General features: G+C 34.6%; 2 protein-coding genes and 2 non-coding genes across 4 annotated transcripts; 3 read left to right on the top strand and 1 right to left on the bottom strand.

The window, feature by feature from the left end:
- Positions 1 to 408: 408 nt before the first annotated feature.
- LOC101205735 (putative leucine-rich repeat receptor-like serine/threonine-protein kinase At2g19230) lies at positions 409 to 5,499 on the top strand. The gene is made up of 13 exons (XM_031889254.1): positions 409 to 493; positions 1,543 to 2,065; positions 2,144 to 2,646; positions 2,744 to 2,879; positions 2,967 to 3,038; positions 3,149 to 3,220; positions 3,335 to 3,415; positions 3,533 to 3,684; positions 3,805 to 4,025; positions 4,114 to 4,240; positions 4,529 to 4,591; positions 4,694 to 4,883; positions 4,974 to 5,499. Exons 1-13 carry the CDS (start codon positions 409 to 411, stop codon positions 5,368 to 5,370), a joined length of 2,622 nt encoding a protein of 873 aa, XP_031745114.1. The 3' UTR covers positions 5,371 to 5,499.
- Positions 5,500 to 5,535: 36 nt separating this feature from the next.
- On the bottom strand, positions 5,536 to 5,607 carry TRNAQ-UUG. The gene has a single exon. It is a non-coding gene; the product is annotated as a tRNA-Gln (tRNA).
- Positions 5,608 to 6,222: 615 nt separating this feature from the next.
- TRNAE-UUC lies at positions 6,223 to 6,294 on the top strand. Its single transcript has one exon. It is a non-coding gene; the product is annotated as a tRNA-Glu (tRNA).
- Positions 6,295 to 6,620: 326 nt separating this feature from the next.
- Positions 6,621 to 12,609, top strand: LOC101205499 (probable LRR receptor-like serine/threonine-protein kinase At1g05700). The gene is made up of 13 exons (XM_031888772.1): positions 6,621 to 7,099; positions 7,877 to 8,390; positions 8,522 to 9,000; positions 9,286 to 9,418; positions 9,649 to 9,720; positions 9,857 to 9,928; positions 10,006 to 10,086; positions 10,466 to 10,617; positions 10,811 to 11,028; positions 11,109 to 11,235; positions 11,336 to 11,398; positions 11,485 to 11,674; positions 11,987 to 12,609. Exons 1-13 carry the CDS (start codon positions 6,937 to 6,939, stop codon positions 12,405 to 12,407), a joined length of 2,685 nt encoding a protein of 894 aa, XP_031744632.1. The 5' UTR covers positions 6,621 to 6,936; the 3' UTR covers positions 12,408 to 12,609.
- Positions 12,610 to 12,763: the final 154 nt, after the last annotated feature.

Genomic DNA, 12,763 nt, shown 5'->3' on the forward strand with positions numbered 1-12,763 from the left:
TATATATATATATGGAATGTGAATGTGTATTTTTAAAATTCATAGAAAGAATGGTATACAACATAACTTCTTGAAAACGTTACCCATAAATGAAGAATAGTAATTACATTAGAAATTTGTGTTCACGAATTAGGTTTTTAATACACTAATTAAATTGTTTTTAACTTATTTTTCTTCCCTTTTCATCTATATCTATGTATGTATATAGTTGTTTGAGCATTGACCTAGGAATTAACAAGTGGGAGAATCAATAATCATATTATATATAAAGAAGTTTATAGGAAAATGTCAAATGTCAATGAAAATTCCAATTCCAATTCCAATTGCAACTAATAATTTGTTTGGATTATAACTATAAAGAAGATTAAGAAATAGGAATTATGCAATTAAAAGCATAGGGTTTTAGAAATGAATTTGGTCTATGTGGTGTGTGTGTTTCTTTTGGCAATTGGCTTCCACTTTCTATCCCTTCATGCCGACAATTCTCCCAAAGGTAAACCAAATAATTATATTTTTCTTTTAGAAGATCTTTAAATTAATTTTATTGTTTTTATTGATTAACCTCATGATCATAATTCAGATTTAGAAAAACATTCTTGTTTTTTTTCATTTTTCAAATTACCTAGATTTCAAAAGAAATAAAACCCAATTTCAATTTTCATCAATTTTCATCAATTTTAGGAGTTGTGTTTGCCAATTGAGATGTGTAAAATGCCTTTGTTTGTGGCACAAAGTTATAAAATATGAAGTTAGTTGATATAAATTTTCGAAAAATAAAAAATGAAATGATAAATTTTACTATACCTTTTAATTTGTCTGGTTAGGTTTGGAAGATGTGATTTTTAAATCATCCATTTAAGTTAATTATTGTTTCTTTATAAAGTTTAGAGTTTTAATAAGCAAAATTTGAATCAAACCAAAGATGTATTGAAAAAAATTGATAACTTATGAACGTTGGTGATCTTTAACGGTTAAAATTATTGATTCAGAGTTTAAATTAATACACAACAATAATGTTTAAAGGGTTTAGTTGATATTTTTCGTAATTAAAAACAAGTTAAAATTTAATTTATTGTTGTTTTTAAATATACCAAAACGAATCAAAATAATTATAAAATATAATAAAATTCAAATTTTGATTAATGGAAGATAATAAGCACTAATAGACTATATCTACTGATATTCGTCAATCAATGTCTCTAAATCAGTATCTATAGTACAGAAAGTCTAAACTTTTAGAGTAATACTCGGTGCAAATTGAACCTCGTTCATTTTTGCATTTTTTCTCACTATTCATATAAAGAGAATGTTAATTTTCATAAATATAACAAAATGTAAAATATTTATGTTTTAAATATAACAAATGGATAACATTCCATTTTTTAAAAATATTTTGGCCATTTTCATAGTTTTGCTTTTCTTCTGTCATTTTTAAATATTTACAAATATATTAAAATATTATTTAAGTGAGCGTATTTGATTTATTTATTTTTGTATAAATTACATAAATTTTGAAATTTGCCGCTCTGAGTTTGTTTGAAGATTTCATTAGCATCGACTGTGGCGGAGTTGTTGATTCCGTAGACTCCGAGAGTGGATTTCCATACAAATCAGATCAAAATCTCATAGATTCAGGAGTTATCGGTCAGATTTCCTCAGACATTGCCGATAATTATCGTCTTCAATACAGACACCTAAGAAGTTTTCCCCACGGCGTGAAGAACTGCTACACTCTCCGCCCAGATTCCGGCAGAAACAACAATTACTTGATCAGAGCCATTTTCGTTTATGGCAATTACGACGGTAAAAACACTACCCCTGTTTTCAGCATCTATGTCGGCGTTAATCTGTGGAGTACCATCATATACGACGATACTAGAACGGAGGCCATTGTCGTGCCTCCCACAGATTACATAGACGTATGCCTTGTCAATATTGGGAATGGAGTCCCTTACATTTCTACCTTGGAATTACGCCCCTTGGATAACTCTGTTTATCGCACTGATCCCCAGCAGTTCCTGGTCTTGTCCACTCGACGCGATGTTGGCGGCGATTATAGACTCAGGTAATCCATTTGACTGGAGTGCCTTAATTCTTTGTTTCAACCTGCTTAATTTTAAGAATTATTCCTTTTCTTCAATAGATATCCACAGGATGTTGATGATCGAATCTGGGTAGAGTATGATGATGACTTCAATTTATCGTGGTTGAAGAAGATTCAGACGAACGGGAGCATCACGCAGAATAGTAATGATCCGTACAAAATACCAGCATCGATGTTGAAAACCGCTTACGGAACCCTAAATTCCAGTGTTCCTTTCGTCTATGAGTGGTTCCCTTACGACTTCAGCCCTACTATATATTTCTGCTTTCATTTCGCTGAGATTGAGAAGTTAAGTTCTGGAACGGTTCGAGAAATGAGTATTGTGTTGAATGACATCTACACCATTGCACCATCTGTAATTCTTCAGTATCTCGTACCACAAACCATATGCACAACTTCCGCTGGTATCCCTGTTAATATCAATGAAGAGAATTACTTGCGAATTTCCGCTGCTTCCGGTTCGAAACTTCCTCCCATTATCAATGGGTTTGAGCTTTTTTACTTCGCAAACCTCTCTTATTCACCTACATTCTCACAGGATGGTATGTTTCTTCCTTTCATTCTCCAATTCTTGTTCATTACATTAATATTATTGTCTTTGGATACAAGTTTTTGCATTATTTTTGTCTGCATGTATAGTTAATGCTGTAATGGACATAAAGAATACGTTCAAGCTATTGAACAGTGACTGGCAGGGGGATCCATGTTTGCCTGAATTTTCTATATGGAGTGGTTTAAACTGCAGCCACGGTAATCCTCCTAGGATCATTTCACTGTGAGTGCTTCATTTTAACTCAACAAACTTGACCTTGTCGATAAATATTCAAATAATTTCCGATGTAAATAATTTCTGGGAAAGCAGGAACTTGAGTAGGAGCAATTTAACAGGAGAGATCCCATTTTCCATCTTGAATCTCACTCAATTGGAGACTCTGTACGTGCTTCACTGTTTAAGATTACATGAAATTGAACTTTGATTGACAAAATCATTACATATAGCTCTTTTTTTTATTCTAATCCTCAACCTGCTTTTTTATCTTACAGGGATTTATCCTACAATAACTTAAGTGGATCACTTCCAGAATTTCTAGCACAACTACCTCTTCTGAAAATCCTGTAAAATATTAACTCTTTTAACCCTCGATTCTCAATTGCAAGTAAAACATTTTGCAGGATAGGATCAGTATAATTGATTGGATTACTGATTATCTTTTGACCATTTCCTTGCAGCGATTTAACTGGTAATAATCTTGGTGGCTCAGTTCCGGAAGCACTTCATGTGAAATCTATAGATGGAGTTTTGGATTTGAGGTATCACTGATTGTATTCCCTTAAATTCTACGAGAAATTCACATATTCTTCTTGTCACTGCCTTTGATTTTGTGATTTAGATTCTCACTATTCGCTTCTTCCTCTTGTTGAATGCAGAGTGGGTGATAATCCAGAACTCTGTTTGTCACCTCCTTGCAAGAAAAAGAAAAAGAAAGTTCCTGTTCTTCCTATCATCATTGCTGTAGTAGGAAGCGTCATCCTAATTATAGCCTTGGTCGTACTTTTAATTTATAAGAGAAGCAAGAAAAGTAAGTCATGTCATTTCTTGATGCTGCTTTTGTGTTTCTGATGATAAGTATTGGCCCTTAGAGAGAATTTGGAGAGGAAATATCTGCTTGTGAATATGTCTTGTGGATTATGTTTTGTAGAGAATTCGAGAAATTCGACGGAAGAGAAAATTTCACTAAAGCAAAAACATCGGGAGTACAGTTATTCTGAAGTCGTGAGTATTACAAATAATTTCAAAGACATCATTGGAGAAGGAGGATTTGGAAAAGTATATAAAGGTGCTTTGAAAGATAAAACTCTGGTTGCTGTTAAGCTGCTCTCATCAACGTCAAAGCAGGGCTATAGGGAATTTCAAACTGAGGTTATAAATAATATATGTTTTAAACAATTATTGAATTTTTTCTCTCTGTTTTTTCAATTTTGATTGAATTCATATGATAATGCTTCAGGCGGAACTCTTAATGATTGTTCATCACAGAAACTTGGTTTCTCTTGTTGGATATTGCGACGAGGGTAACACCAAGGCCCTCATTTACGAATACATGGTCAATGGAAATTTGCGGCAACGTTTATCTGGTAATCATGTTTTATGATGAGATTTCATTTTCTAATGTGTTAATTAGAAACAACTCAAATAGAACTGGAATAGTATCAAAATATGAAAGATATAGCAGTAATATATAATCAGATACTTGGAACCTCATATCTTTAGTAATTTCACTCTAAGCCTAACTTCTATCCTAATAGAATTTCAATCAAAATCCTAAAACCCTAAATTTGTTTGAAGTCTTGAGACAAATACTCCCTAAGACGTGTGAATGAGGTTAATTTCAACTAGAATTAATAGAATCGTTTTGGCTACAGACGCAAACACAGACGTTCTGAGTTGGAATGAAAGACTTCAAATTGCAGTGGATGCAGCACATGGTTACCATCATCATCAACCTTCAACTTTCTCACCTTTCTTCTTCGTTATTATTATTATTATTTTAATTATTTTCTTTCCTTCCTCTTCCATGGATGTTTCAGGACTTGATTATCTACACAATGGTTGCAAGCCAACAATAATCCACAGAGATTTAAAACCTGCCAACATACTATTAGATGATATGTTGCAAGCCAAAATAGCTGATTTTGGATTGTCTAGAACTTTCCAAGTTGAAAATCAACCTGAAATGTTAACACGATTAGCTGGAACACCAGGGTACTTTGATCCTGAGTAAGTACTTCAATAAAATTGAATTTCACCTTCTACACACGATGTCTTAAAATTGATGGTAAATTGATCATATTTTTTTTATGTTTTCAGAAGCCAAACGCTTGGAAATTTGAATAAGAAAAGTGATGTATATAGCTTCGGGATAATCTTATTTGAGTTGATCACTGGCTCCACTGCAATAACAAGAAGCTACAATGGAAATAACATTCACCTTCTAGATTGGGTTGCTCCAATAATGAAGAAAGGGAAGATTGAAGATGTGGTTGATGTGAGAATAAAAGGAGAATTTAACCATAACTCAGCTCGTAGAATGGCGGAGATAGGCATGTCATGCACCAAACCAAATGGTAACCAAAGGCCTGACATTAGTGTTGTTTTGGAGGAGCTTAAGGAGTGTTTGGCAGTGGAGATGAGTACACTTTCAGAAAGCTGTGAATTTTCTTCAACAATTTTATCTGAGTTTAATGTTGGTCCTAATCTTAGGTGATTGAGTTTCATTTTTACCTTCAAACACAACAATATCTAGTTGTCATGACTTGTGTGTATACCCCTGATTTTTTACATTTTTTTTCCCCTCTTTTTTTCAAAGCTAGAAGATTATAAGTTGTTGCACATACATACTAGCAAAGACAAATTATAAATAAAAAAAAATAGGTCCTACCGGGAGTCGAACCCAGGTCGCTGGATTCAAAGTCCAGAGTGCTTACCACTACACCATAGAACCACATGTTAAAACTAATTTAAATTTATTAAAGTAACCTCAAAAGCTATTTGGTTCAAATCCTTCCATCCTCCCTTGTTGTAGGAGAAAAATTATATGAAAATCATTTGAATATAAATCTCTTTTTCCAAAAAGAAAAAAAGAAAAACCACTCTTAAACATGTTTTGAATATGAAAATAAAATGATATATATTGGATGGATTCAAAAATCACTTGAAAAATATATGGGATGTGAGGAAGTGATTTTCAATTAACTGCAAACAATGTTTGTAGAGAAGAAAGAAGTAGAGGAAAACCACCGTCATAATTAGACTCAACTACTAATATCTTTCACTTTCTGTAGAATATAAACCAAATTGTGTAGTCCATTTAAACTCAATTGTCCCCTTCAACTTTAATTTTTTCACTCAATGCTTATCTCAAACTACATGCAACTCCCCAACCACACCCTTCCTTGACTCATTCCCAAAGTTATTAATACATTCAAAATGTGTCAATTACTCTAACTTGAAGGCTCTTTTTGCTTAAATCATTTTTTTCCTTCATTATAATTTAATGTATCCAAGTAATATTACTAATTGAGGTTAAGAAAAAGAATATTTATATTAACATCAAAATTCCGTTGTCGTCCAGCGGTTAGGATATCTGGCTTTCACCCAGGAGACCCGGGTTCGATTCCCGGCAACGGAACTTTTTTATTTTGATTTTCTTCCTCTTATGGAGGAGATGCTGAAGAATTCTGAAAACACTTACTGACTTTTCCAAATCTTTTTCTTCCAGGTGGGCCGCATCCTTGTTTATTACGCCGTTGCTTCCTCCCCCTTCACTTTCCATTCTTCTACATCCCCAAATTCCTCCCTTCCACCACCCTCACATTATTATTTCTTTACCTATTTACCTTACAACAAAATTACTACCATTTCAACCTTTTCTTTTTCTTGTTTCTTTTGGGTAGAGGCATGGTTGTCAATTTTGAAGTGGCATCCATCTTTTTAAATTAATGTTTTTTTCTTTCCATTAGAAGAGAAGACTATTCCTTTTTACTTACTCTAGTTGAATTGAAAGTCACCATATGGGCAGGCTTATGTCCTTTCCTATTTGAGTTTGACGCGCTTTTCTTCTCTTTTATTTATTATCATTACTTCTTTCTGTCCACTTCTTCTTCTTCTTCTTCTTCTTCTTCTTCTTGAGCCTGTTGTTGATGCAGGGCAGAGCTGAGCTGAGCTGCTTCTGGGGACAGGGCACCTTTCCTTCATTGTTGATTCTTTGGCTAACTTCATAATCTTTAACCATTTTTTTGGCTTCTTCAATGTTCTGCTTCAATTACTAACTATGGATTACGTTGGAAATGGCCATAATGTTCCAAGCACCAAAATTTGTCTTTTATTCAAATCTTGCTTCATCTTCTACTGCCTCTTTACTATTCTCTCCAACTCTAAACTGGCTTCTGGATATGCATATGGTGCTCGGAATCTTGCTTCAGTTACCCCTTCAGGTGATTTAGTTGACTAAAATTAAAACATACCGACTCTCTTCACGGATTCTTAATTTTACTTTCATTCTTTCCTTTTAGATTGTAAATGGATTCTGCTTTCTTCTCCGAGATTTTTTGCACCCATGACCAAACTTCACGGTTGACTGTCATTTGATTTGACCCGTTTTTTGAAAATAATGAATGAATACTTTTTGTTGTTGATGTCACAAGCCACTTGCAGCAGCACCTTTTTCTCAGAGCGGCGAGCACTAGTGAGAAAATAACCTTGTGTAGGAAAGGAATGGAAAAGGAGCTCGGATAGAAATAACAAAGTTGTGTATCCATACTTCCAAATTTTGGGTCAAATGACAATATCAATTTGGATCATCCATATTCCATACAAAAATCTCTTCTTCTTGATGAAAAAGAAGTTACATGCCATATACTCCCATTCCACTACTTTGGAGAGGAAAAGATAAGTTACATGGAATGAAACACTGGGCACAAGGTGTCACGAGCCAAGGCAGAGTTGTTTATAGTTTTTGAGTTGCACAAACTGAGGGATGGAATTGTTAATATGAAGTTTGAATTGTTAATATGAAGTTTGAATTGTTAATATGAAGTTTGAATTGTTAATATGAAGTTTTCTATCTTTAAACATTATTTATAAGAAAATTTCTACCTTAGACCTAATTAATAATTCAATTAACTTTGATCTGTTTTTACCTATTGGACCTTTGCTTGTAAATTGGAAAATGTATATCTTATTGGTTTCCTTCTCTCAAACACTTGTATTAGGTTTTATTAGCATTGACTGTGGAGCAAATGAAGATTATATGGATAATGGCATCTTGTATAAATCGGATAGTGACTTTGTAGATACAGGAATCAACCAGCCAGTGTCCCTTAACATCTCTAGAAATCTTCGGCCACAGTTAAAAAATGTGAGAAGTTTTCCTGAAGGGAGAAGGAATTGTTATGTCCTAAAACCTGAAAATGGAAAGGACAACACTTACTTGATTCGAGCTTCGTTTCTATATGGAAACTATGATGGAAAAAACTCTACCCCTAGTTTTGATTTATACCTTGGGTCCAATCTGTGGTGGACAGTGGACTGGGACAATGGATATGTAGAGACCCTTTATACCCCTTCCACAGATTACATTACTGTCTGTCTTTTCAACACTAGCAAAGGGGTGCCTTACATTTCAACATTGGAGTTACGACATCTAGATAATACCATTTATCGAACCCCTGCCAGGGCTCTCGTAACGATGCAACGTTTCGACATTGGTGGAAGATCAAATTTAAGGTAACTTGCATTTGTTGATGTAGTTCGGCTCTTCTTGTTCAATGTAATAAACTGAGTGTTAGGCGATTAATGTCGTGGAACAAATGTAATTTGTTTTGAAGTTGTTGACTTTTGTAATTTTTGTTAACTAGATACCCGGCTGATGTTTATGATCGAATTTGGAACCCCTTGGACGTTGCCACACTGAATTCCAGTGCCACAAACTCTAGCATAAGCCAGGGAAATAATGATGCATACAAAATACCAGATATAATGCTGAGAACTGCTGCAAAGGAACAAAATGCCACTTGCTCCTTGAGCTATTTCTGGGAAACCCAATCTTCCAGTACACAGTTTTATGTATACTTCCACTTTGCTGAGATTGAGAAGCTTGTAGGGAAACAAAGGAGATTGAAGGTTGATTTGACTGGCCAACGAAATGCAACAACAAATGCTACACTTGATTACTTGAAGCCCCTATCTGTCAGTCTAACTGGCACCCCAGATAACGCAGGCCAGCTGCAGTTTTCAATTTCTGCTGCCGCGGGATCAGACCTCCCTCCGCTACTGAATGGCTTTGAGATATATGCTGCTAAAGATATGCAAAATGCATCAACCGTTCCTGTTGAGGGTACATATCTTCTGCTCTTGTCTTTGCTTCCTAAATTCCTAATATTATTTTGTGTGTAGTGCTTGCTGTTATTTAAGATGATGGAGCCGCATCGACTGCTTGTTTCTAAGAAAGGATGCTACCAGATTAGCTGGTAGATTAGAATCACCTTTCCTGACGTGTGATAATTTCAAAGTACTAAACTTAGGAAGGGTCATCTCGAAATTATGGATATGGCATCACTTGTTTTCTTTTTTCTCTCAACTTATTGTCATTTGATCTTCTGTTTGCCACTGGAAACAATAGCTGATGCTATGATGGGTGTCAAGCGAGCATTCAAATTGATCAGAAACTGGGAAGGTGATCCATGTTTTCCAAGTGAATTATCATGGTCTGGCTTAACCTGCAGCAACAGTAGCGCATCAAACATCCTCTCAATGTGAGTGCCCTCTTAGGCCATCAAAACCTGCTACAAAGCATGAATTTGAACTGTTCATGACTTGTAAATCTCAAACACAGAGCCCCATTTAACAGTCCTGGACTCTTGGTGCACATTCATTTTCTTTTTTGTAGCTTAGGAGAATGTTCAAGTTGACCAATGTTCTCTTGCACATGCGATTACATCTGTTAAAATAAATGCCTCGTTTCTCACTTTTGTCTTTTAAGCAGAAACCTGAGCTCAAGCAACTTGACAGGAGAAATTCCTGCTTCAATCGCAAATCTCCAAGAAATAACATCACTGTAAGCGTCCATCTAGAGTTTTTCTTTTATGTTAATAGTATTATCAAATGGTGTTAAGACCAAAAAGGGCTTTAAAGAACAAGAAAAGTTAATGAGTACCGATTTTGTGCCAAACTAATATTTTGTTCTCTATCAGGGACTTGTCCAATAATGAGTTGACAGGAGAGGTGCCAGAATTTTTAGTAGATTTGCCAAATTTAAGAAACCTGTAAGTTTCTTAACTTTTATTTAGACATCCTGAAAATGAAATTCTAGGAGGAAACTAAAGATTGTCTATGTTTGCAGTAATTTAACCAGCAACAAATTCACAGGCTCGGTTCCCAAGGCTTTATTGCAAAGGGCCCAAGCTGGATCACTTACATTAAGGTAGCAATCAAATAAAGTTCACTTCCCTTCGCTTTATTCTAAGTTATTTCTCACTTTCTGACCTTCTAATCTAGGCCTTGTTTAATAACAATTTCATTTTTACTTTTTAGCTTTTCAAATTTATGATCATTTCCATAGCTCCGCTTAAATTTCTTTACTATGATTTTCATATTTCGTCTTATTTCTTATGGTGGTTAGAAAAAAAAAAGAGTAGTTGACAACAAAGAAACTTATAGGTTATAAGTTTCGTTTTCAATTTTTTTTAAAAAAAACCAAATTTTGATGAAGCAGCATTAATGTTTTAATACTAAATGATTAATAGAAAACACAAATGAAAATCCATTTGCTTACGCCTTACATTTTCTTCTGCTTGTACTAGTGTTGGTGAAAATCCAGATCTTTGTATATCACTTAAATGTTCTGACAAGTTGAAGAAGTACTTGCCTCTTATAATCATCGCCTGTATACTTGCTGTGCTCCTACCTATCGTAGTGTTTGCTTTGGTAATGTACAGAAGGAGACGACAAAGAGGTACTTGTCTTATTTCTTCAGCTTCAGGTTCCATAATTTATTTATGCTTTTAACATATATCTTTGGATTACTGATGGCCTCATAGTTTAAGTAAATACAATGTAACTGAGGCAAACAGGGAAAAGAGTTCCCAAGTGATGGTTGACTTTGAAGATGTAAATGTACCATAATTTGTGTATTTTCCTTGTTGCAGAGAATCTCAAAAGAGAGATCGAAGAAAGGTTGCTGAAATCGAAAAACCATCAAGTTAGGTATTCAGAGATACTCCTTATCTCAGATAACTTGAAGACAACTATTGGGGAAGGAGGGTTTGGAAAAGTGTACTACGGTACACTGGGTGATAAAACCCAAGTTGCTATCAAGCTTCTGTCTGCATCTTCACGACAAGGCTCTAACGAATTCAAAGCAGAGGTTCAGTTTTTCAATACTTCAAATTTTGTTTGTAACTTTTTACAAAGTGCACTAATGTCTGATACATTATGCACATGCAGGCTCAAATATTAACCATTGTTCATCATAGAAATCTAGTTTCTCTCATTGGTTACTGTGATGAGGCTGAGAATAAGGCGCTCATCTATGAATTCATGTCTAACGGAAATCTACGCAAGCATCTGTCTGGTAATAGTCATACAAAGGATTTTGCTCTAAAATATATGTATGTATGTATCCTGATGGTTGGTTGACTATACAAGATGATTTTCCCCTTTTCCTGATACAGATCCAAACACAAAGGCCTTGAGTTGGATGGAAAGGCTCCAAATTGCAGTTGATGCAGCACAAGGTTATTTTAATCAACACAGGAGCTTATTAATCCATATTTTTTTTCTTTACCCTTCTAATTTGTGAAATCTAGTAAACAAATTGCAGGGTTAGAATATTTACACAATGGTTGCAAGCCACCAATAATTCACAGAGATATGAAAACTTCAAATATCTTGTTGAATGAGAGAATGCAAGCAAAAATATCAGATTTTGGACTGTCCAGGGTATTTGCAAATGAAAGTGATACTCATTTGTCCACATGTCCTGCTGGCACTTTCGGATACGTAGACCCTTTGTAAGTATCAACAATCACGACATTACAAGCATCATGTTCATTCAGTATAATGCATAATTAAATAGACACTACTACTATGACCTTACTTTAATAGGATATGTTCTGTAAGGTATACACAAATATGGCCTTGAGTTCAAAATCTACGCAACTGTGAAATTGTGATGACTATATTTACACTTTAACCTACTTTTTCATACTATTCAAGCAAATTTCAATGTTGAAACGGTCAGGTTCTCTATTTCCTGTTTGAGAATACGAAAAACTCCTCGTTACACAAACTAAAGAATTTAAGAACATATAAATGTATTGCAGGATTCATTTATCTGGGAACTTCACCAAGAAAAGTGACGTTTACAGCTTTGGGGTTGTGTTGTTTGAGTTGGTGACTGGGCAACCTGCCATAATCAAGGGTGAGTACAACAAACACATCGTGGACTGGGCTAAGCCTTTCATTGAAGAAGGTAATATCCAAAACATTGTTGATCCAAGGTTAGAAGATAGCGCAGAAAGTTGTTCTGTTGGAAAATTTGTGGAGTTGGCTCTGTCTTGTACATTGCCTACTACACCTGAAAGGCCCGACATGAGTGATGTTGTGTCACAACTCATTGAATGTTTGAAGATGGTTCAAGACAAAATGCCACAAGTGCCACAAATGTCACAAATCAAATCACACAGAACTGAGGAGTTCTCTTACAATTCAATTGGTTCTGAATCACTGTTCAGTCCTAGATAAAAGTAATTAAACAATTCATTCTTTTTCAGTTGAGTTGAACTGTGAGGATTATCCAAACTTCCAAATCTGTATAATAGGTCCTCAACTTTCAATCTTTTTTCAATGAAGTTGAAATTTGAGAACAAATGGTCCATTGGATCTAATTTGTAACTAAAAAATTTGTCTGTATAATTAGTGAATTTTCAAAGATAATCAAGGTTCACCAACTAAATATGTAATGTTAGATGATGATATTTCTAAGAGTTTGAACTTACATCAAATTCAGTTAAAAGGACGAGGATTCAAATCATGGACTTTTCGATCATCAACGTATATTAATACTAGTCGATGATAAACAAACATTTGAATTTCTAGTC

This window comes from Cucumis sativus, chromosome 7, assembly GCF_000004075.3.
Source record: "Cucumis sativus cultivar 9930 chromosome 7, Cucumber_9930_V3, whole genome shotgun sequence".
Lineage (NCBI taxonomy): Eukaryota > Viridiplantae > Streptophyta > Magnoliopsida > Cucurbitales > Cucurbitaceae > Cucumis > Cucumis sativus.